The sequence below is a fragment of the Onychostruthus taczanowskii genome, unplaced genomic scaffold, assembly GCF_017590055.1.
Source record: "Onychostruthus taczanowskii isolate IOZ18803 unplaced genomic scaffold, ASM1759005v1 scaffold8, whole genome shotgun sequence".
Lineage (NCBI taxonomy): Eukaryota > Metazoa > Chordata > Aves > Passeriformes > Passeridae > Onychostruthus > Onychostruthus taczanowskii.
This window is the reverse complement of record NW_024505892.1, coordinates 11,171,975-11,193,600: the sequence shown is the minus strand read 5'-3', so window position 1 is coordinate 11,193,600 and position 21,626 is coordinate 11,171,975. Positions and strand designations below refer to the sequence as shown.

Sequence of the window (21,626 nt, the reverse complement as noted above, 5' to 3'; positions counted from 1 at the left end):
AATACAGTTCAAGAGCTGCGGCGCAGCCCGCACTGCGGCAGGGGAGCGGGGCGCAGCCCCTCCTGGGACAATCCCGGGGCGGCGGGGCCTGCCGGAGCGCCCGCGGGAAGGGTGCGGGCGAGCCGAGGCGGCCTCACCCGCCCTTCCCGCCTGCTCCGGTCCTGCCGCGGCGGGGAGGGCCCCGCGACATTCGTCGCGAGGAGGGCGCAGTTTTGGGGCGAGGGCGAGCCCCGTCTGTGGGCGTGAGGGGCGATTCCCACCCCCGTGTCTCCCACCACCCCAGGAGGCCGTTGTGGCGGCCGGAGTGGGACGGCTGCCGGGCGGCCGCCCCGCCACCCCCGTGTTCAGGTGTCGCTGCTCGGGGGTGACGCAGCACTGGCGGAGGCCGCGGGCCGGGATTGGGGGGGGCCCGGCCCCCCGCGCGATGGCGGCGCTGCCTTCCGCGCCCGCCTGGGGCGCCCGTGAGTGGCGGGGGCGGCTCCGGCGGCCTTGCTGGGCCCGCGCGGGCGGGGCGGCCTCGCCTTCCGATTGGTCGGCTTGCTCCCCGCTGTGCCCGCCCCCCGGCACGCAGCCAATAGGAGCGGAGCCGTCGCGCCCCTGCCTCCCTGCCCCCCGCGCTTGCCGCAGGGGCGCAGCCGGGGGCGGTGCGGCCGCTTTTTCCTTGGAGCGAAGGGCGGCAGTGCGGGGGCAGGGACGGGGCGGGGTGTCCTCTGCGTCCGGGGCTGGCGGGCCCCAGGGGCAGTCTGGATGCATCCGGACTGCGGAGGCCGGGCGGAGCTCGCGGGCTGGTCTGTGCCGGTCCGGTCCGCCCGCCGGCGGCGCGGGCCCGCCCTGTCCGTGTATGTCGATGGCGGTGCCGCAGCAAGCCGGGCCTCCCGGCCGCGGAGGCGGCGGGCGTGGCTAAAGTGTGCCGTGTGCTGAAGAGACGCTGGAAAATAAATCCCAGTTGCCGGCCTGCTGCTCGGAGGCGGCTCCTCCTGCCCTGTTGTGGTCGCCCTTCGTCCCGCTTTCTTCTTGGATTGCTGTGTTCCGCTCCTTCTGGCTTGGTGCCTCTGGTGCCGCAGGTCTGACGCTCAGGCCCCTCGGTGGAATTCAGTCTATATGATCCCTCTTTCCTTGAAACTTACTGTAAGCCTGTACAGTTGAAGAATGGTTCCTGGCATTACTGATCCAGGATGACGTTTTGTTGGCTAGGAACGCCAACAAAACCATTTTAAATCTCTCTCTGCCACTTAGCACACACACTGCTGGAGACTTTTTACCCCTTGCCCCAGTTCTCCACCACCTGGTTTGCAGTTGCTGAGTTTCTCTCAGCTCTTCCTTTATCCAGGAGGTATCAGGCCTTTAAAAAGGTAAATATGCCTTGTCCTGGACAGGGTTGCTTTTTAAATGCAGAACAAGTTTAAAATGAAGATAATAATTTATCCCAGTAAGTCTGCCAATAACAGGCTTCTAAATTGGGCAAAAATGTATAAGTGAAAAGCATGTAAAGATACAAAGTTAAGCCCAATATCAGTTCATCTGGGTATCCTTGTGAGGATGGAGGACTTGTTCCACAACACACACTATGATTTACTCTTAAAATAAAATGTTTTTTTGAACTATTATGTTAAATGTATTGTTAGTATTAAAGATCCTCCTTCAGTTTTTGAAAAATATTCTAAAATGGGCAGATTTTTGAACTAGGCAGCTTAATGACTTTTTGTTAATAACTTGTGGAGGATGGATTTTGTGTTATAAGGGAAGTGTTCTTGATTAAGAAAACCAGATGAGTGTAGGGACTTGTCGCTGAGTTTTTTCAGCAAATGAAACACATCCACTGTGGTATTGAGTTTGTGAATATTTTTATTTTGTTAGCTCACACAATGTAGTGCAAATATAGAAGGGTTGCTTTTAGTCTGAGCTGCCAGCATAAGGACACTGTTGTGTTTCAGGCTGCAGGGTGGCTGTGCTGGCAGGGCTGGTGGTCCCTGGAGCACCAGGGTGTACTGGCAGGAGCAAGGCTGTGAGTCGGCTCCATTCTCTGTGCTGTGCTCAGGACAGATGGCTGGGGCTGGATCTGTGCTCGGCTGTTCATGGCACAGCAGCTGGAGCTGAGGCTGGGCAGCGTGTGTGTTCTGCAGGTGACATTCCCGTACAACCACGTAGTAATCTAGTTGTTGTTTTTATTATGTATCACGGTGATTCACAGCGTCTGGTGTCCTCTTTAACGTGTGAGCTTGCTTGCACACAAGCAGTGGAGTTGCTGAAAGTGCAGGCTGCTGCACAGAATGAGCAGCAAAAGGAAAAGATGCCCTCTTGCATATTGACACAGCAGCCAGTTCTGTTTTTTCACCACTTGCTGCAAGCACACAGATGTGTTTTGATCTTAGAGTGTTTCCATAGGATCAAAAAAGTGTTTCTATTCCCACCAATGTCATGTGCTAGGGAGTTCTAACACATGCAAGAGTAGTATGGACCACCTTTTAGATAAGAGGGAAACAATACTATTTCTTTCCAAAATGTTGACTGGTGATTTTGTTTGTTTGTTTGTTTTAAATACAGTTCAAAGGGAAGAAATGAGACTGAAACTTCTGCAGCGTCAGATGAGATCTTTCCACACTTTAACAACAATATGCCAGTGCCAAAGCTTTAACAAAACTGGATATCTGCTTTTAAAGCTGGATAATGAAGTTGAAAGAGCAGCTCACAGAACAGCAAAGTCTTGGGATTTGTATGCACTGAAACCTGTGTTGCCTTGGTTGACGAGTCAACGTGTGCAAGTCAGGAATCGGCATTTTCTCCAAGGATTTCTGTCCACTTTGGAAAGAAATGTTTATTATCAGAATGGGGAGGGTTTTTTCTCATCCTGGAGACGTTTGGGGGTGACAATGATGGAAAACTACAGGCTCAATACAGAGTGGATCAAAAAGCTTAGGAACACATCATCAAGATTTTATGCAGTTGTATCAGCTGGTAAAACTGTCCCCAAAGCCAGTAACCAGCCAGTTAAGAGGCCACCAAAGGCACCAAGGACCAAGCAGCCATCCAGAACGAACCTGCCACTCTCAGACATGGAGGTAAAGTATAACATTTACAGTCTATGTGACATTAAGGGAGTGCATCTGTTTAATTTCCATTCAGATTTGGGGTTAGATGAACATTTTAATGAAATCAACATAATTATTTGGTGAGAAGGACTTCATTATTTACACTAGTGTTGGAGCTTTGCAAATAGAAGCAAGCTTGATGGAAATTGGCATGTCTGGTATTTTGAAGGTAAAATGGAAGTTTACTTGCAATGTGTTAACAAAAGTGGAGGGAAGATGAGTGGTTATTATAAAGTAGAAAGCGAAGTGCATTAAAAATAGTTTTGACCAGTGCTTTCAAATGACATTTCCTATTGAGAAACAAAGTCTAGCTGTCAGAATAATTTAACTTTTACTACATTTCCTTGCTTATCCAGAACTACCCAGTTTTAAGGTTTCACTCAAATAGAAATAGAAGAGCAAGTAAATAGTATAAGCTTATATTCAGATAAAGTTTCAGGTGGGAATTGAATGTGCAAGTGTAGTGTGTGTTACCTGAGAAAAATCATTCCATGTGTAGAAATTTGATTATCAGTCTCTGAGGTCTACAGAAGAGATGCAACAACACACTGTTTTAGATACAGTGAGGTACGATGAGGAAGAGCAGTGCATATTTGTAGCCATATCTCCTTGAGATAGCTCTTAGCTAAGCTAGGCCTTAAGTACACTTGAGTAGAGGATTCCCATGGTGAATCCTGGTGTCAGATGTGTTATTGTTCTCATCAGGCTAAAACAACCGAGTTCCAGGGTGTTGTTAGTAAAATAGTGTGATAGGTGAGACTAAAACAAGCACTGTGTTTTCAGGAATAGTTTCCACATTGCAAAATATATCTGTTACATGATCTACTGAATGTGAGCACTGAAAGTTTTAGTGCTTGCCTTCTCATATCGAAGCTTATGATAAGTAATTTGTGTGATAAGCAGGTGTATGCCATAGTGTAGCATAAAGAGATATAAACAATTTAGTTCCCACTAATACTTTCATGTTGCTTTGGAAGAGGAAAGTGAAAAATATTAGTCCTGAAACACTATCTATGTTTCCAGCTTTTTGGTCAAGATATTATATTACATTCAGAGTTTGATTCTTCTTGGTTTTGTGTGAAGTGACATTTTTGAGACTTTCAAATGACAGCATAGAATGCAATTTCTTTGTTTGACATTTTCATATATATGTGCAAGTAACATGCAGTGCTATTTTTAATTTTTTCCATTGTGAAAAAATGGAGAAAATACCGCCTGACGCCCTGAAATAATAATATACTTCCTGTGGAGGCTTTTGCATGGCAAAGTGCTGGGCCAGAAATTACCTCTAGTGTAGCAGGCCCTAGCTCCAAGGCCATTGCCTTAGGTACATCTCCTTCCTGTCTTTTCCCACCTCTGCAGACAGCAGTTGCAGGCCCATTCCTGAGGCTCTCAGTTCAGGAACGCTGAGGGTCTGTGGTGTTTTCCCTCTGGGCGGGCCTGACAGCTGACACCTTTCTTTTGCAGAGCACTGGGTGAATGAGATCCTTCCCATCCTCTGCAGCACCGGTCATGTGTTTTTTACAGGCAGAGTGCAGGGCACCAGCAGTGACAAATCATTGTACAACCAGTTTTTCAGGATAGATAGAGGATTTCCCTGGAAGCAGTTAAGTGGTTTAGTCAGTCCATCAGTGAGTGGTACCACTACTTGGATAACCTGGTATGATCTGATGGCAGGAAAAGCCTCTGAGCTAACTCTTAATGCTACAGCCATCTAGCATAGAAATAGTTTGAAATTCAGGCATAGACATAGTATTAGATAAAGATTGGTTCCTGTGCTGATATGAGGACTAAAGTTTATCCTACAGGTTTTCTTTCTTAAAATTTTTTGTATGCTAAAAGTGGAAGATATGGACTAAGTGGAGTTATGATTCCATGAGCCTGTGCAGTTGTTGGGGGCATGATGATACAGAAAATGAGTTGTCAGCATACTTAGCTGTCCTTGGGACCAACCATCCTGTGTGCTGCTCTGGACAGAAGCTCAATAATGCTGTAGGCAGAAAGGAGAAGGGGGTGAGCAGCTCGAGTTCCTTTCTAGCACCAGTACAGGTCATGTATTTTGAAGTTTGCAGGTGAAAGTGATGTAGCAGAAAACATGACATTAAGGTTGATCAGCCATTGAACACGTCTATTTTAGGATTAACCGAGTCACTGATTAGAGTAGATTTTTTTTTGTCTATATCTGCACCAGCACCCATGGACAGGTATTTTAGGTGTCTTAACCACAAATTATGTCTGAGCTGAATCTTCTCTATCAAACAAGATTTTTGTAAATATGTATGTGAAACAATACATTGTAAAAAAAATCCCCAAACTCGAAAGTGGTTCATATCCAAAATACTATTTCAGGCATGTAGCTTAGTGGTTGTAACTAAATGAGAAATGTAGCTACTGAAACTAAAATTGCAGCTGTAAGACAGAAAGTCAATCCTGTAGTGCCTTGAAATGAAGAATAGCCCAAGTAATAAACTGTGGGAAACACAGAGCAGGAGAGAGGTTTTCAGATTGTATACTAACTACAAGACGAGAATTTGCTCCCTTAACTCTTGACAGAAGAGTTTCATGGCAGAGCATATGTACTTACAATAACCAGAGTTTTTTGGAAGAATGATGAGATTCAGATGTATAATTAGCACTGGTGATTTAGCGATGGAGAATGGATTTATGCAGCTGAAATTGTGATAATGAAACTCAATACTTCAAGGGAACTGAAAGCAGAGTTCTGTTCCACTGTTAGTTCAACCTTCTAGCACAGTTGTGGGAATATGCCTACGAAATTGTTCTCTGAATATTATAATTACTTTGAAAGCTTATTTTCTGCTAGTGGTTGTTGAATTAAGATGATGTGTAAACAAAACTTTGGATGTGATAGTAGAATGTTGACATTAAAAAAGAAAAGTTCAAATGTGAGGTGGTGATTCTAATGATTGTTGACAGGCCTCCTGCAGGGAGCAGAGCCCCTCTTGAAGCCTTGCTATTTGACAGTGTAGGAGTGTTGCAAGAATGTAACTTGGATTTTAGGTTGAAGTGTATTGTGGGCCTAAATGCCTGCAGATGAGCACAGTTCTTTTGTTCATTTGTTGTTAGTTACATCCCCATTTGTATTAGTTACAAAAAACTAGGAAGTGACTGATCCACAGTGAAACATTGCTTTCTGGATGTTTTCCACTACATTGTACTGAAAAACAATTTTGTAGGTCATACAGAACATATCAGAACAAAGAAATACACTTCAGATGAGTAGTAGAATTTGTAAATCAGTTTGTGACTTGTTTGATTAATAAAGAAAATCTCACATCTCCTTGCAAGTCAGCATCATTTTTCCATGTACTTCCTTGACTATGACGTTTCAGTTGTTTAAGATTGTGGGACAAACTGGCCATGTGTACTGTTCCACTGTGGTGTCAGGGGAGACCCGCTGTTAGTGCAGGATGCAGCTCAGGGCGGGGGAGGGACGCTGTAGATGTGCAGCACCTGCAGCTGGCCCGGAAGGTCGGTGACTTTCTGTGCTGCAGTGCCTCAGCCCTGGCAGTAGCTTGGTGCATGGCAGAACACGATGTTGGTGGTTGGAGCTTCTGCTTGATAAATAGACTGGGGTAGTTTAACTCTATTTATCTTTAAAACATGGTGTTTCAACTCTGTCAGGGGTGTCCTGCTTCAGTGGTCAGCCAAGTATGTCATAAGCTGTGGGATGGGAGAGCAGCAGCAAGTGCAGCTCTACTGTTCAAGTGTTTGATTGGCTTTCAGGGAAGAAGGGTTGTCTTTGTGGCTCTGTCATAGAGTTTTTTCTTGCGATTTCACTCGTGCCACGTGACTTGTTCTCAGTGTGAGATTTGCTTTCCCACTTAACAAGGAGCAAGTATTCTTGTTAGTATATGTACACCATGTGGAAATCATGGCAATGATACCACAGAACAGTGCATAAGTTAAAACTGTCACTCTCTTAATAAATTTGAAGCAAACAGTTGTCTTATTACCATCTTGCTTCAGCCTTGCCCTAACTCAAATCTCTATTCCTTTGGCACAGAATCTGATGCAGTGCACAGCCTTTGCAACAGCAGATGAATATCATCTTGGTAATCTGTGTCATGACCTGACTTCACATGGATATGTTGAAATAACAAGTTTGCCTAGAGGTAGATTTTTGAAACATATTAAATGCAATGTTATATCTTGGGAAATAAAATATGGGTGAGGGATATAATTTTTGTAACCTTATGTATTCTTATTCTCATAATATCCTGGAATATATCGTACTGCCTGTAAAATTATTGCTTTGCTTAAAGATTCTATTTGCCCAAAAGTCCCCACAACAAAACCTTTCAGAATAGCAATGTGAGTAGCTCTTGCTCTTACCCTCTGATAATTTTTCCCAACATTACAATTACATTAGAAGTTAAGAAAAATTACATGCATGCATGAAAAATAACTTTGGAAATTGACTGATACAGAGAATTTCTACAGAAATTCACTAACTGAGTGTTAGTTTTTGAATGTTTTATTTTAATTAATCTTTCAGTAGTGAGGTGGTGCAGTACATCAGCTGTCAAAACAATTCTGTAGTTTGAAGTGTTGCATCTTCTTTCTGTACCTAGATTTCTATTAATGTAAATCACAGCGTTGGAGAAGAAGGCAAGAGAGAATCTTGCTAAGTGAAATGAAAAAGATACATAAGTTGTTTAGTTCTAGTAGAGAGAATGCTGTTGATACTTCTTTATTGTGCCAAATATATCCTAGCAACTGTTGAACACTTCACTTAAGCAGGCTTCAGCAAAATAATTGATTCTGGTTTCAATATAAAGCATCTCTGCAGACTTGGGAAAGTATGGCTTGAAAATAGCTGCAGTATACTACAAAAGAAAAACAAATTGATCTTATTATAGCTCAAGGAACCTTACTCCCTGGAACAGCTGTGATTTTCATATGTCAGTAGTAGAATGCCTTTTCTTTTTCCTTTGAAAGAACAGATTATATGAAACTAGGAGAAGCACTGGCAGTTCATGGGCATTTCAGTAGGGGTATCAAAAGCCTGGCTGCCTCTCAAATAATAATCTAAGTGCAGTAACACTCCAGCGGGTCTCTTTCAAGCACAAGATTTACTAGTGATTGTCTTGTTCAGAAAGATGAACATGAATGATAATACCCACTAGAATAGAGGCTTCATGTTCCTTTGTAGTTTCTTTGTATTAAAATTAACCCTGGTTTCACAGCTTTGGGATAGAAACTTTGTACAAACCCCCAGCATGACCCTGAATTAAATGTTACTGTTGATGTTATTTTACCCTGGGAGTGTCAGTTTTACCAATTCCTTTTATTTCTTCATGGTGTTTTTGACTCATAATGAGTACTGTTTATCAAAGGTTTGGAGGAAGTAATGATGAAAGGGTATTGGATTGTGCCAGCAGATCTGAAGTGTTGTGATGGTTGGCATGTGCATGTAGCAGTGGCTGGTTACCAAGCCAAACACTGAATCTGGAAAAATAATTTTTAAAGATGTTTCTGTATAGAAATCTAAAACAGCAGTTATGGTGTGAATTTGTTGCTTTGTAGTGTTTTTCCAAAGCATTATTCTTTGTTTTGACCTCTTTAAAAACATTTTAGAGGCAGATCCTGCACCTCCACTTAAAGTAGACAAAATTCTCTTCAATTGTGTATGTTTTGGCTGGAGCAGATAAATAAAGATATACCTGGTATTTTAAAAGGCAAATGAGAAAACATAGACAGATGTTACTTCCGTGATGAACTCAAACTTCACACCTAAAATTGCTCTAGTTATTCATCCAGTTAGGTGTTTCTGAACTGGACTAGCAAATGGAAGAAAAGTCTTCAAGGGCTCATTCAGACCAACCGTGTGGTCCCAATTCAGATATTAGCAAAAGTGTATCTGGTACTTGGTTGTCTCTCTGCTGCCTCAGTCTACCTGGCCTCTGTGGCCTGAGCAGTAAAGCAGAAGGTAGAATTTGTACACAAGCAGAAGTAACAACATTTGATACCCCTCACTTGACTTGTGATTTTCCTGAAAAAGCATTGAAATTTTTAAGGCTTAGCTGGTAGACCCTGCAAAAATCTTTGTGAAGTCTCACTTTAAATAGAAGTAGGGGGCTTTCCTGGTATGGCTTCCACTAGTGCTGCAACAAAACAAGTCATGCTGGTTTGAAACCACACCAGGACTTCTAAAACTCCATCTGTATTATTGAGTGGCACAGTGGAGAAGATTTGTAGAAGAAAAATCAAACCCCTGTTTTGAGAGCCCAGCAACCACGTTTTGTAAGTTTGGAGATATATTACTTGGACTAGCTCTGGTCTAATCCTTTGTAACAAATGCCCCATTTAGTGGTTGGAGTACCACAGGAACTTTTTTTTGAGCTTCTCTTTCATTTTAATTTAATGCAAAAACCCTCACATTTTATGTACTGTTGTGCAGTGCACATCAGAAGTGTGGTAAGGGAGAGTGGGTGGAAGATTTGTTTCAAAAGCACACTTCTGATGTGCAGGGAACTGCAGGTGTAGGCTCTCCTGTCTTGGGGGTGCACTCTTTCAAGTTTCTGACTGGCAAAGCAAAGTCAGCACAATTTGAGTGCAAATTAATCCTTTAGTGTATAGAAATGAAGAGCTTCCAGGCAAGCAGATTTGCCTGGTAATTTTTCTGCAACTGTGCAGAACTTCCACAGTTCTCTCACATTGTATGTCCACTTCTGTATTCTGTTCCTGGTTATTTACAATGTCTACAAATCAGTGTTCTCCTAAGTGTTTTGTTCTTCAAGGCTACTGTCTTTCATTAGCTGAAGATTCTGATGAGGTTATGGGCAGAGGCCCAGTTGGTCTAGAATGTGTTCTCTAGTTCAGAGAAGCAGTGTAGTGTGATATTGTAGTTGGTCCCTGGCAAGCATTTCTATCAAAAAATAAAATGTGGGACTGGCTGATATGTTAGTATGCAACTGTTGAATTACAGGCTTACAGCTATCAGCTGTCATGTTTAGAAATTTGACTAAATATTCAATTTTTTCACTTATTTCAAACCAGATGCTGCAAATGTTTTGGTGGTCAGTACTGAGAAATCTGCAAAAGAAGATGATCCTGGCATGATTTTTTTCTTCAGGTAAGCTACAAATCATGCTCAAAACATTAAGTCATTAATAGTAATGGTGTGAAGGAAGCAGTGCAGCTTGCTAGATCTTGAATCATATTACCTCATGAAACTCAAGGAATAACTGTCCAGTCAGAATGACTAAAAAAAAATAAGAATTATTTAAATGGTTGAGAAACACCTTCTCATTGTTTTTCATTGAAGTATGGTTAAAAAGCAATTACTATGTAATTTCTGTGAAGATAGTTTTAAGTTTCTTGATTCACAATGACAAAAATTGCCACTGTACAATTTCAGTATTCCATTAAAATACATTTAAAACAGTATGATTACACTCAGTTTTTCCTTGAATTCACAGGGAAGGGGCTGTTGTATTTTGGAATGTGGAAGAGAAAAGTGTAAGTAAAGTGAAACTTGGTTAAAACTGCATAAGCAGGTGTTTTGTCAGTCTCACAAAGCTCAGCATGCTAGTGTTTGGGAGATTGATCTTTCTATGAAGGAAAAAAACTGATTGATTCTCCAGTGAGTGCAGGTTCTTGCCTTCTACTGCCCTCAAGTGTGTGGGCTGCTGATACATCACCTTTGAAATTCATCTACTTAAGACAAAAATCTAAAACCTTAATTTAGTGAGACTGACAAAAAGAATATTCTTGCAGTTCTACATCCTGAAAAAGTAGATCAGAAAAATCTACCTGTGAATGATTGTTTGAAAAGCACTAATGTAACAGAAAATATGTTAGAAGGATTATTCTATTCTATTCCATCTAAGTCAGTTATGTTTGTACAACTTTGAAAGAGAAAAAAGAATTATAAGCAACTTGTTAATACTGTTCTGTGTTTTTACCAACCAGCAATTTTCCTGAAGGAGATTTTTTATGGGATGGTATAATTATTAAATATGTTGCTGACATATACTATTTTGGTGATCTTTGCTGACTTAGAAGGGTATGCCAGAAGCATATCTATTCTAATGAATACATTTATAGTTATTTAATGTTTTAAATATATTTTTATTACTGTGGTTAAACTGGATTCTAGATACAAAAAGTATTGACCTTATTTGTAGATGGACAATGTGAAATTAAATGGTGTATTAAATAAATGATACTGAGATGCATAGAAGTTCACAGGAGGATTTTCATTGGGGTAAATGAAAACACAGAGCAGTTGTTTCCAGATATGAACAATTTCTGGATTCAAGTTCACTTCTTCTGTTTCACAACTGAAATGTTCCTGATTTCTTTTCTGTTTTGGGGGGTGTCAGTGTATCAGGTGTCTTACAAAAAGATACCAGTTCTCCCTTCAAACCTTGCCTGTTTGGATGCTGTGGCTGTAACTACACTACTGATCGACAAGTGTTACTGAAGACAAGCTGTTTTAACTCCTGATGATCTTTGAGTTGAACACCTTAGCCCACTGGAGTACTCTGAAAATTCTCCTGTTGTTGTACAAGCTTAAATACCTTTGAAAATTTGATACCTTGTTTTCCTGGTCAATACTAGTATCAGTAGCTGGTCCGTTGCTAGCTTTATTTATAAAAGAGGAGGAAAAATGCCCCTTTCTGTTTATTGAAATCATAGTCAAAGCTTTAACTGCCAAACGACTTCCTCAAATACAGGAAGTGTTTTTATGGACATGCTTTAATGAACTGAAATGAAAGGAGAAAAACCCCAAACTGGTCTGTAGAACAGAAACTGAAAGTAATTCAGTAAAACAGAATGTAGAGTGTCACTGCAAATGGACAAAAGTACCCCAAAATGACTAGTAGGAGAAAAAAAATATTTTAAATTAACAGACATTTAACATAAGAAGTAACAAATACAGACTGATCACAAAAAGAAACTTAAAATACAAAATACCAATTTCAAATACCTGAGTAGGAAGGTTGTACTGCAGCTTCCTTACCAAAATAACAAGGGCAAAAAGAAAAAACAGCTCTGAGGTTTTTTTAAAAGGAAACTGTGTGACGTAAGTGCCCATAATAGCAAGAGTTTGCAGCTAGTGACTCCAGAACATCTCTTCTAATTAATTTTACTGTGTCACAACTAGTCCCTTCTATAAAATTAGGCTGGGCCTAGAAGCAGTGTGAGGTTTGCACTGCTGAACTGTGGACACTGCTGTTTGGCTGAGGTGACTGGCCTCAGAGCAGATGCTTCCTATGTTTTCATATCCTTTTTTATCACAAGACTAGAATTATATGGCAAATCTTAGTCATACTAATATTCAATTCAGGATTACAAAAGGAGCTGTTTCAGCTGTACAATTGAGGGGGTTTGTTTCAGTGAAAAATGTTACTGTGTTATATAGATAGATAGTATCACCAAAATTCTTGAAAGCAATGAAGAAAGCTAGCAGTGCAAAGAAAATCCCTCTTGCAGGTGATCCAACAGATTTTTTTTCAAGTACTTTACCTGGAGAATATGCTTTATGAAAAATTTATAGGGTACAGTTTTGTGCTAAAAGATGAACTATGATCTTTTATTCTAAAAAGAGAGTGTTTTTTAAGTGACTTAGTAGAAGATTGAACTCTAAAGAATTTAGGCATCAAAAGTGTTTTGTGGTTAGTATTTTTGTTGGCTGTTGTGTAGCTAAATGCCTTTTAAAAACTCATAGGTGAGTGCTTTTTTAGTTCAGAATTTGTTCTAATTGCAGTTGATTTTTTTGAGGGGAGCCTTGTAGCATATAAAAAGGAACAAGGATGAGAAAGCCTAAGTCAGATGTCAAGAGGAGAAAATTTTGTCAGAGAAAAGGGCGCTTTCTTCCTACATCAGGTTTTAGTATGCTGGAGAATAAAGGAGCAGTGAGATTACTTTTGCAATTAAAATTGCACATTTTACTATTTACAGGGATGAATGTGGCAGCTGAAACAAATTTTCCAGATTTTTGTAGTGGTAAAGGGTTTTAATAGAACTGACCTCTGGTAGCTGAAACAAGACTACTAATTACAGCAGCAATCAAAAACAAAACTACTGATTTAGCAGCAAACTAGTAATTTTATCAGAAACAACCACCTAAGGTACTTCTCCTAAAAATTCATTCCCACACTCAGACATCTGCCAAAATCTAGTACAGCTCATTGTTATAATACAGAATACATCCATGTTGCCCTTACTGTTGCTGTGGTTAATCCTTACCCTGTTCCATGTGTGCACATATAAAATGACATTTCAGTTTTCCCAGAGTCCTTGAAGTTGTTATAGCTACAAATTCTTCTCAAACCACAACTAGTTTCAGAAGTAAACTATGTTAATAATAACTTCATTATTTAGTGCACCTCTTCATTGTTAGGTAAATAACTTCAACATGAAGGTTGCATTCATCAGCCTGCCCTATGCATGTTCTTTGCAGAGTGATAATTTACTGCATGGTAAATATTGCTGCAATTGTCTCCTTCTTAGATGAAGAATATCATGCGAGTGCTAGAGCACCATGAAATTCAGCCATACGAAGTTGCACTGGTCCATTGGGAGAATGAAGAGCTGAACTATAGAATAGGAGAGTAAGTATCTTCAGGTGTTCTGTATATAAAAGCTAACAGACACCTAAACCAATTTAAAGCAAAAGTAATTCAGCTACTAAAAATATACTTGTCCTTACTTTTTTCCCAAACAAGTAAAATAAAGAAATAAAACTGTAAATCTGAGTGGATAAATTCTTGGTAAACTTGCAGGTAGTGGCCTTTGTGATTTGCTTATACAATAAATCTTGTAAATAAGAAGTTCCCTGCCCACACAACTCTTCAGCAATCCGAAACAGAAACTATGTATGTCACAGCAAAAAGACTAATAAGTATTATTGAGATGAGGCTGATTTTAAAGAGGATGCTCTCTGTAAGTTTTCTCCATGTCCTTGAGATTTGTATACGAAGATGTCATTTCTGCATATACTTCATTTAGTAGGAAAGTTACAGCTTGATTATTGTGTAATGATAAACCTGGCAAGTTATCTTTCTTTGTTAAATAATGTTTTTTCATCATAGAAAGAAAATCATCTCTTCAGAAATTTCACAATGAAAAGGATTATATATATTACCTGTAATTTTCCAACAGCACACAAAAGCAAGCCCTAGACAGGACACTTTTAATACTAGGAACTGAATGAATGATGCTCAGCTTATTTAAAGTAACTTGATAAGGAAGATAGGTGTTTGGTTTTTCCTGACCATTTGAAAACTGCATGTACTTTTTAGTTGTGTGATTTGCGATTGTTGACATGTTCTATTTTGCTTCTGCGGGTTTCATAGTGAGATTGACACGAAAAATTGAACAAGTCTTTTGTCCCCTTTTTTTTTTTTCTTGCCCCCTATGCAATAGAGGTTTTAGGGAAAGCAACATCATAGTGAGGAGGGAGTAAGGTTGATAAGAGTGACAGTGGAAAATGAAACCAGAAAGATAACAGAGAAGCTAAAGAGCAGGAGAGAGGCCAGCATCCTGCTTAGTCTGAATAATCTGTGTGTATGCAGCAATGCTACAGTTCCCATCACAGCTTGCTGCACTTGCATTTACTCCTAGAAAATTTGGCCATAATATTGGTCTTAGACTGAGGAACTAATTTTCAGTGATTTGTTGTGAATATTGTCAGGTTGAACATGAGTAAAATGCAAGGATGGGGATGATACCATACAGACATGGCATGCCTTATCTAAATAAACAACCAGCCTTTCTTGCACTGTCGATTATTCTTTAAATGTTCCTATGCTGGTGGCTCAATCAATGAAGATGCTTCCATCTTGTCTTAACAGAGGTCAGTCAAAGCTCCATAAAGGACAAATCTTGTTAAATTCTGAGCTGGATAGTGATGAAGTTGTGCTGCAGAAATTTGCCTTTTCAAATGCTCTTTGTCTTTCTGGTAAGTTAATATTGTTTGTACTATGTAGTCTATGCTACAGATCTTGTGAAATATCATTTTAAGTGGGACTTGTACAGTGACAGGCTGGAAAAAACTTGGTATCTGGTTTAGACAAACTGTGTAAAGAGTGATTGTGCTTCAGATTGAGAGGATTTGTTTTCAATGCTTTTACCGTGTTTTCTGTAAATTGGAATTGCTTTATTCAATGGAAACCTTTTTAAAGCTGAACAAAGCACATTAACAAACATGCTTTGCAAAAGATACACATTCTACTGAGCATCCTGTTCCCCACCTTTGAGAACTATCCTAGGATAACAATGAGTGTAGAGTTCAGTATTAGAAACCTCTCAGGAATCTTGAGTAACTCATACTGACATCATTTCCTCTGACAGAAAAAGCTAGATGCCAGCTGAAGAAGTGATACAGGACAGCTATTCCCAGCTGGGGAGGTGTATCAGTAACACATATGTGAACCAGAGTCACAGATAATGTTTTGCAGGCTTATTAGCTATGATAGCAGACAGTGGGAGGCACTGTGAAGAAGTCAGGTTCACCAGTCATCCTGCTGCTTGAGCAAATAACACCTGTCTACTGCTTCAGACCTTGAACGATGGAGGGAGTGGGAGTTAGGAACCAGCAGCAGTAAGGCTGTCCTCACAAAGGCCTTTAAGGGAAGTCTGGTCTATCTACTTCTGCTGCCTTTGGGGTAAATTCCAGGATTCCAGTAGTATTTTGGGAAAGTGCACCTTTACACAGGAGAGAAACAGAATGCACATTTTTTAAGTGCTACACCATTTCATCAAGGAGTGCAGTGTAAGTAAATGGTTCTTGACTGTTGAAGGAAGACCTGTTGAGAAAAAAAAGCATATTGTTCTCTATAGTTTTCTTATTCATAAAGGGACTGTATGGAAGAGTAGTGCCTCCTAAAAGGGAGCAGGGATTTATTGCCAGGAGATTATGTTCAGTAAAAATAAAGGATGCAAGTATAGTCCCTAGTCAAATTTATGAATGGCAGAAACCAGCCTCTGTCAAATAACAGGTGACAGATGAAATGCTTACTGGCTGTTGTTTTTTTTCAGGGGCTAAATTTGAAGTCATTTAAGTCAGTGACTTGGATTAGGCCTCTGTATTCAGAAGATGAGCGTGCAAAATGCTCAGCACTGGGTTTACTGGCAGTGTCCTAACCAGATGATACTATTGATTACTACCACAGAAGAGTTCATTTTGATAATTAAATCTTCCCTGATTAATTTTTTCAGATTGAATGGAGTTAATTTTTGATCTGTTGCTACTTCTTTCTTGTCTGGGAATCTGTGGACTAAAGAACAAGGCCCAAGTTTTATTATCATCTTGCAGAAACATTTTACTAGGTTCAAGCTGAGGCATAGCAGAATCTGTGTTGCCAATGCCAGTGCTGAACTCAAGCTTCCATAGAACAGAAGTTGCTATCTTCAGTAACAGTACACTCACCTAAAAATAAAGCAGAAAATTGCTCAAGTTTGGATTGAGCTTCAACAGGAGCAAGTGGTGTGTCTATAGAAGCTAACTCTGTGGTTGGAGCACAGTGCATTAATAGTGCACAGATGGAGAATGAGAGCTGTGCAGGACACTAGAAATGCAGTGGAGGCTCTTGAGGTGCCACATGAAGTCAGCCTGACGCCAGCATAGTTCATTATCTCTAGCCTCCTTGGAATGTAATTTGCAGAGGGCTCACACATCCAGTAGAGCACTTGGACACACAACTTCTGAGCTGAAGGAAAAACTCTCCAGGATCTGAACTGATCACTTGCAGAAGAAAGCTGCGCTCATGGTGAAGCTGGTTCTGTGTGCAGAGCTGTCAGTGCCCAGCCCAGATCTGCCCACTGGTACATGAACAGTGATTGCATAGTACAAACTGTAACTTGCTGCAAATAATGTCCCTAAGCATCGACATGTCCTGAAGCAGCCTGTTGGCAGATTTTAAGTTAGAATTACTTGAAAGCATATGTACTTCTCACAGTCTTCTGCTTTGTCATCTTTGTGTTGCAGTGAAGCTAGCTATTTGGGAATCATTACTGGATAACTTTGTGGAATCTATCCAGTCAATTCCTGAGGTGAGGTCTTGTTCCCCTCCTTTTCTCCTGTGTTTTGTAAAAGATCAGTCCTTATGTAGCTGAGGATAGGGAAAAAGGAATTGAATGTTGAACATATTTGATCGTAAATCCATCAGTGCAGAGAAGCTCAGAACACCTGCAAAGTGGTTGGACAAGAAATCATCAGCCTTTAAAGGGCTGGGAGTGTGGTTCTGTACTGTAATAATGTTTCCCTTATTGTGCCACTGTCACTTGCTACTGGTGAAATGTATGTGTAACAGGACAAGCAGCATTTAAAAACCTGGCCAAACACAGTGTGTGCTAACTTGGGCTGAAAATAATGTGCTTTGACTTGAACATAATAAAGAGTTTGAGTGAATTACTTAAAAGTTTTTCATGAGATGTAATTACAGCACAAAGCCCATATGATGTTACATATAAAATTGAGATTTGTGGGGTTCAAAAGAGAAAACGTTGGGTTTATTATTTTTATATGAAGGAAATAAACGGTAATACACTGATTGTTATAAGAAGAAAGTCTGTAAAAACGCTAAGGAGAGGCAAGGTAAAAGAACACTGTCATGACTTTAAAATAAAAACAGCAGGAAGGAAGAACAAATCATCTCTTGTTCAGGAAAACATTTAGAGAAAATGCCCCAGCATTTCTGTGGCTGCTGGCGACATACTCAATGATTTATTGAGAAGCCTGGATGAACCAGTTGCACGGTGATATTCTTAGAAAGCTACAGAAGCAAAGCATTTAAACAAACAAAACTTAAATGTTAGTAAGTACACTATGCATTTAGATTCTAAGATACTTCAGGCTGTAAAACTCTGGACTTCTTAACTACTAGTACATGTTACTTGATCAAGCAGTGAAGGACTTCCTACTTTTCAGATTCTAAAGTCAAGAAGGAAGGTAAAACTCTCTCATGCAGATGTGATGCAGAAAATTGGAGAACTCTTCGCACTAAGGTAACTTCTTTAGTTACACCTAAGACATTGTATTACACAGAATGTAAAAGTTACATTGTGCAGGATACGAAGAGAAGAATACACACTAAAATGAGCAGGTTGAGACAGGGTGGGAGAATTCCTTATTTTGACTGGAGTCTGTGTGCTATTTACATTACTAAGGGGACCCCACAGGCTCACCACTCACACCGGCATTTCAACTGCAGGCATTAAGCAGGCAGTATATCATAAATGACCAAATACCACACCCCTTTCCCTTCCTGAGTCCAGCAACACGTGTTTAAACTAGTAATTGCAGTAGATACTACAGCATGTAAAGGATACCAGGAGAAAGGTGGGTAGGTGTAGAACTGTTAACTACAGCCTAGAGTTGGTAAAAATCTTTTTTGAGTTCTGTTCTTCCCCGACTTACTCACAAAATCAATAAGTCATTGTATTTAATGTTTTTTCCTCCCTCAAGTGAAATTTGGCCTTTGACAATACAGACCATTACACACTCAAAAAAAAGAAAAAAAGAAAAGGAAAAAAAATCCTACCAAAATCTCCAAGGTAAAATTAAAAAACAATTCCTGTTTCAAACACGGGGGTACTTGAAGGACTGATCAGTAATCAACAATAATGTTCCAGGTATCCAAAGGTTTATGTTAGCAATACATTGAAGGTAGGAGATTTTAGCTTTTAGCCTTTATGATGCTTAGACCAGTGCCTGATTCTGAGGGGTGTGCTCCACACACATATCCAGCATGCAGTACCAGTCACATTTAGGAGTTCTGTATTGTTATTTTGTGCACTGCTTCAGTGAGACACCAGCATAGTCAGGGACCTCTCTACAGGTATCGAAAACTAAGGAAGGTGACAGGTTGAGGAGGCAGTGATGGCATAAGGAAAAAGTCATTAATGTTCAAAAGAGTTCCACAGAAAAGTTTCAGGAGATGTGACCAATTTTAAATAATCACTCCAATAGCATTTTTACTATGAAAGGAGATTCTTTTCATATTTTATGTGGAATTACAGGAAAATTTTCTTACTTCATTTAACTGCATGTAAATATTTGCTTCTATATTCACCAAGAGGAAGCCTGAACTACAGTAGTACCCATTCTTTTTAGACACCGTATAAATCTGAGCTCAGACCTGCTAATAACACCAGACTTCTACTGGGACAGAGAAAAACTGGAAGAGCTTTATGACAAGACTTGCCAGTTTCTCAACATTAATCGCAGAGTTAAGGTGAGTGTCTTACTGTTGTGAGAATCTTCCACGCTCAGATCAGTTGTCTTTGGCTCAGCAGGGTCACAGATTGCTCTGTGAATGTGCTTCAGTTGCAGAAAGGGAATAACTAATAAGGCATCATACACTCTTCCCGTTTCCAGGTGTTATTAACTCACTCGCACCTTTCCCTGGTTTAGGTTAACCTGCCTCACATGAATTATTTATTTCCGGAGCCACTAAATCAGGATTTAAATAGTTAGAAGAACTGAGAAGTGGATTCTTCTTATTGACATGATCATTCACATCAGTCCTTGAAGGGTGACATAATGTTTACTGCTGAACCAGAATAAGAAGCACGAAAACTACCTCTCCTGCTGGTACAGCCATCATAAATATTTAATTTTGAGGCATTCCAAGTAAACTGTATCTCCTTTTGCTTATGACTGTTTTCATGAGTAGGTATCACCCAGAAATACTTCAATACCTGTAGATGCATATCTAAATTTATATTCTTCTGGAGAACCCATTGAAATAACAGGTTCATTTATACTGAAGCTTCTGTTGCTTGTGTCTTACAGAATTTTCTGTTCTATTAATTTTCTATTCTGTTTTGCAGAGGTGTTAACCCCTTTCTAGTTCTGTGGAGTATGTTTCCCTATTCAGTGATCTGATTCCATTTCTGGAGTCCAGATTCATGATGTTTGTAATTGCTTGCAGGTAATGAATGAAAAGCTCCAGCACTGCATGGAGCTGACAGACCTAATGCGAAATCACCTGAATGAAAAGCACGCGCTGCGCCTTGAGTGGATGATAGTAATACTAATCACCATAGAGGTTGGTGGGACTTTTTTCAATATTAAGAACATAATAACAATAAGTGCAATTTCTATACTTCATACTTTGAGAATTAAGATTACTGTATTAGTGTGATGTACCTGGGGATTAGTATTTGTTCTTTGCAACTTTCAAATTGCAGCTACAGTTACTTTTCAGATTATCTGATTTATAGTGTAAACTGGTTTAAAGACTTTTAAATAAAATAAAAATTCACATCAATGTGTTTGCTGTTCCACAGGTTCTGTTTGAACTTGCAAGGGTAGTTTTCTGATGACAGAACAAACTCAGAAAGAAGAAAACAGACAAAACAATAGAAAACACAAGACTTGGAAAATTCCGATCAGATGCTTCTGGAGAATCATAAAATTGTGTCTCTTGATAAATCTCTAAATCTTTTGCTCAAATAAAAAAAAAAAATTCAAATCAGTCTGTGAACATTATTCCCAGCCACTGTACTAATAATGTTAGAGAGGGCTTAACCTATGGATGAATCTGTGCTGACTGTATTTGGTGAAAGACTCTACTGCTTTCACCCTTAACAGTTAAAATAATGCTGAATAAATTGCTACTTTGTGTATTTCTGATAGATGTTTTCTCTCATGTTTGCCAACTCACTCTTGGAGAGCTGAAACACTGTCCCCAGCTTTCAGATGGCATTAACATTTGTTCTCCTGGCATGATTTTAATATATGTGACAGATATATTTAGTGTTGTGTTCCATCCCATCAAAAAGTGATGTTGGTATACTTGAGTGAGACTATGTTTATTGAGAGATAGTACTATTTCCATTCTTTTTTACATTTTGTGCTCATATAGAGGGGGGAATTAGTTGATTCTAGAAATCAGAGAGACCTGTAGCAAAATGGTAAACTAAAGAAAGATTCACAGAATTTCTCTGTCCACCTTATCATGCTATCTGATTTTCATCAGTGTAAGTTGCAAGGAGTGAGTTAGCATAGGGCGAGATATCTTAATTATCCTCCAAGATAAAAGTTTCTCCTTTTTTTTTTTTTTTAATGCTCCTGGTCCACAGAGTGTTACTTACCCATGAGAGGATGAACAGATTTTTTTCCTAGCAACTTTTTCTAAATGTATTTTCAGAAACTGGTACACAATTGCTTTTTTCTCATCCCTTTCAAATTCACTTTAGTCCAGTGTATTGAATAAGGAACAGAACCTAAAGATTCTGTTAAAAGCTCCTGGAGCATCATTAACAAGCCATGATGACTAAATTCTGGCTAAAAATGCAACTAGAGTTGCAGTAGCTGACTGTTCTCTCTTCACCTGAGAGCATACTGGACTCCTATTTAATACATCAAACAGACATAATGGAGAAAAGAATAAAGTCAGGCACAGCTAGCAAAAACATCTGACTGCAAACCTATCCTTTTGCCATAAATCACAATACAATGCCATGGGTGCCTCTGAAGAAGCAGCTGCTGCTCTGAAGTGGAGGCTTTCTCCACTGGAATCAAAACAGATTGTAACTGGAGGTCTTGGTTCTGGA

General features: G+C 39.9%; 1 protein-coding gene across 3 annotated transcripts; it reads left to right on the top strand.

Annotated features, from left to right (window-relative positions):
* The first annotated feature begins 1,091 nt into the window (after positions 1-1,091).
* On the top strand, positions 1,092-20,703 carry RMND1 (required for meiotic nuclear division 1 homolog). Of its 3 annotated transcripts, XM_041423731.1 has the most exons (12): positions 1,101-1,352; positions 2,545-3,059; positions 7,117-7,225; positions 10,113-10,188; positions 10,535-10,574; positions 13,575-13,675; positions 14,918-15,024; positions 17,053-17,117; positions 17,995-18,071; positions 19,180-19,300; positions 20,000-20,116; positions 20,358-20,703. In XM_041423731.1, the coding sequence occupies exons 2-12, from the start codon at positions 2,559-2,561 to the stop codon at positions 20,388-20,390; spliced, it is 1,347 nt and encodes a 448-aa protein (XP_041279665.1). In that variant the 5' UTR covers positions 1,101-1,352; positions 2,545-2,558; the 3' UTR covers positions 20,391-20,703. The 3 variants fall into 3 exon arrangements, with proteins under 3 accessions (XP_041279666.1, XP_041279664.1, XP_041279665.1); XM_041423730.1 differs by lacking the exon at positions 20,358-20,703 and having other exon boundaries at positions 1,095-1,352; positions 20,000-20,338; XM_041423732.1 differs by lacking the exons at positions 10,535-10,574; positions 13,575-13,675; positions 20,358-20,703 and having other exon boundaries at positions 1,092-1,352; positions 20,000-20,338.
* Positions 20,704-21,626: the final 923 nt, after the last annotated feature.

Bases quoted from the DNA above. Each gene is read 5' to 3' on its own strand.
- RMND1 (XM_041423730.1), top strand. From the start codon at position 2,559: ATGAGACTGAAACTTCTGCAGCGTCAGATGAGATCTTTCCACACTTTA. The intron at 18,072-19,179 runs GTAACTTCTTTA...CATTCTTTTTAG, and splicing joins GGAGAACTCTTCGCACTAAG to ACACCGTATAAATCTGAGCT. The intron at 19,301-19,999 runs GTGAGTGTCTTA...AATTGCTTGCAG, and splicing joins ACATTAATCGCAGAGTTAAG to GTAATGAATGAAAAGCTCCA.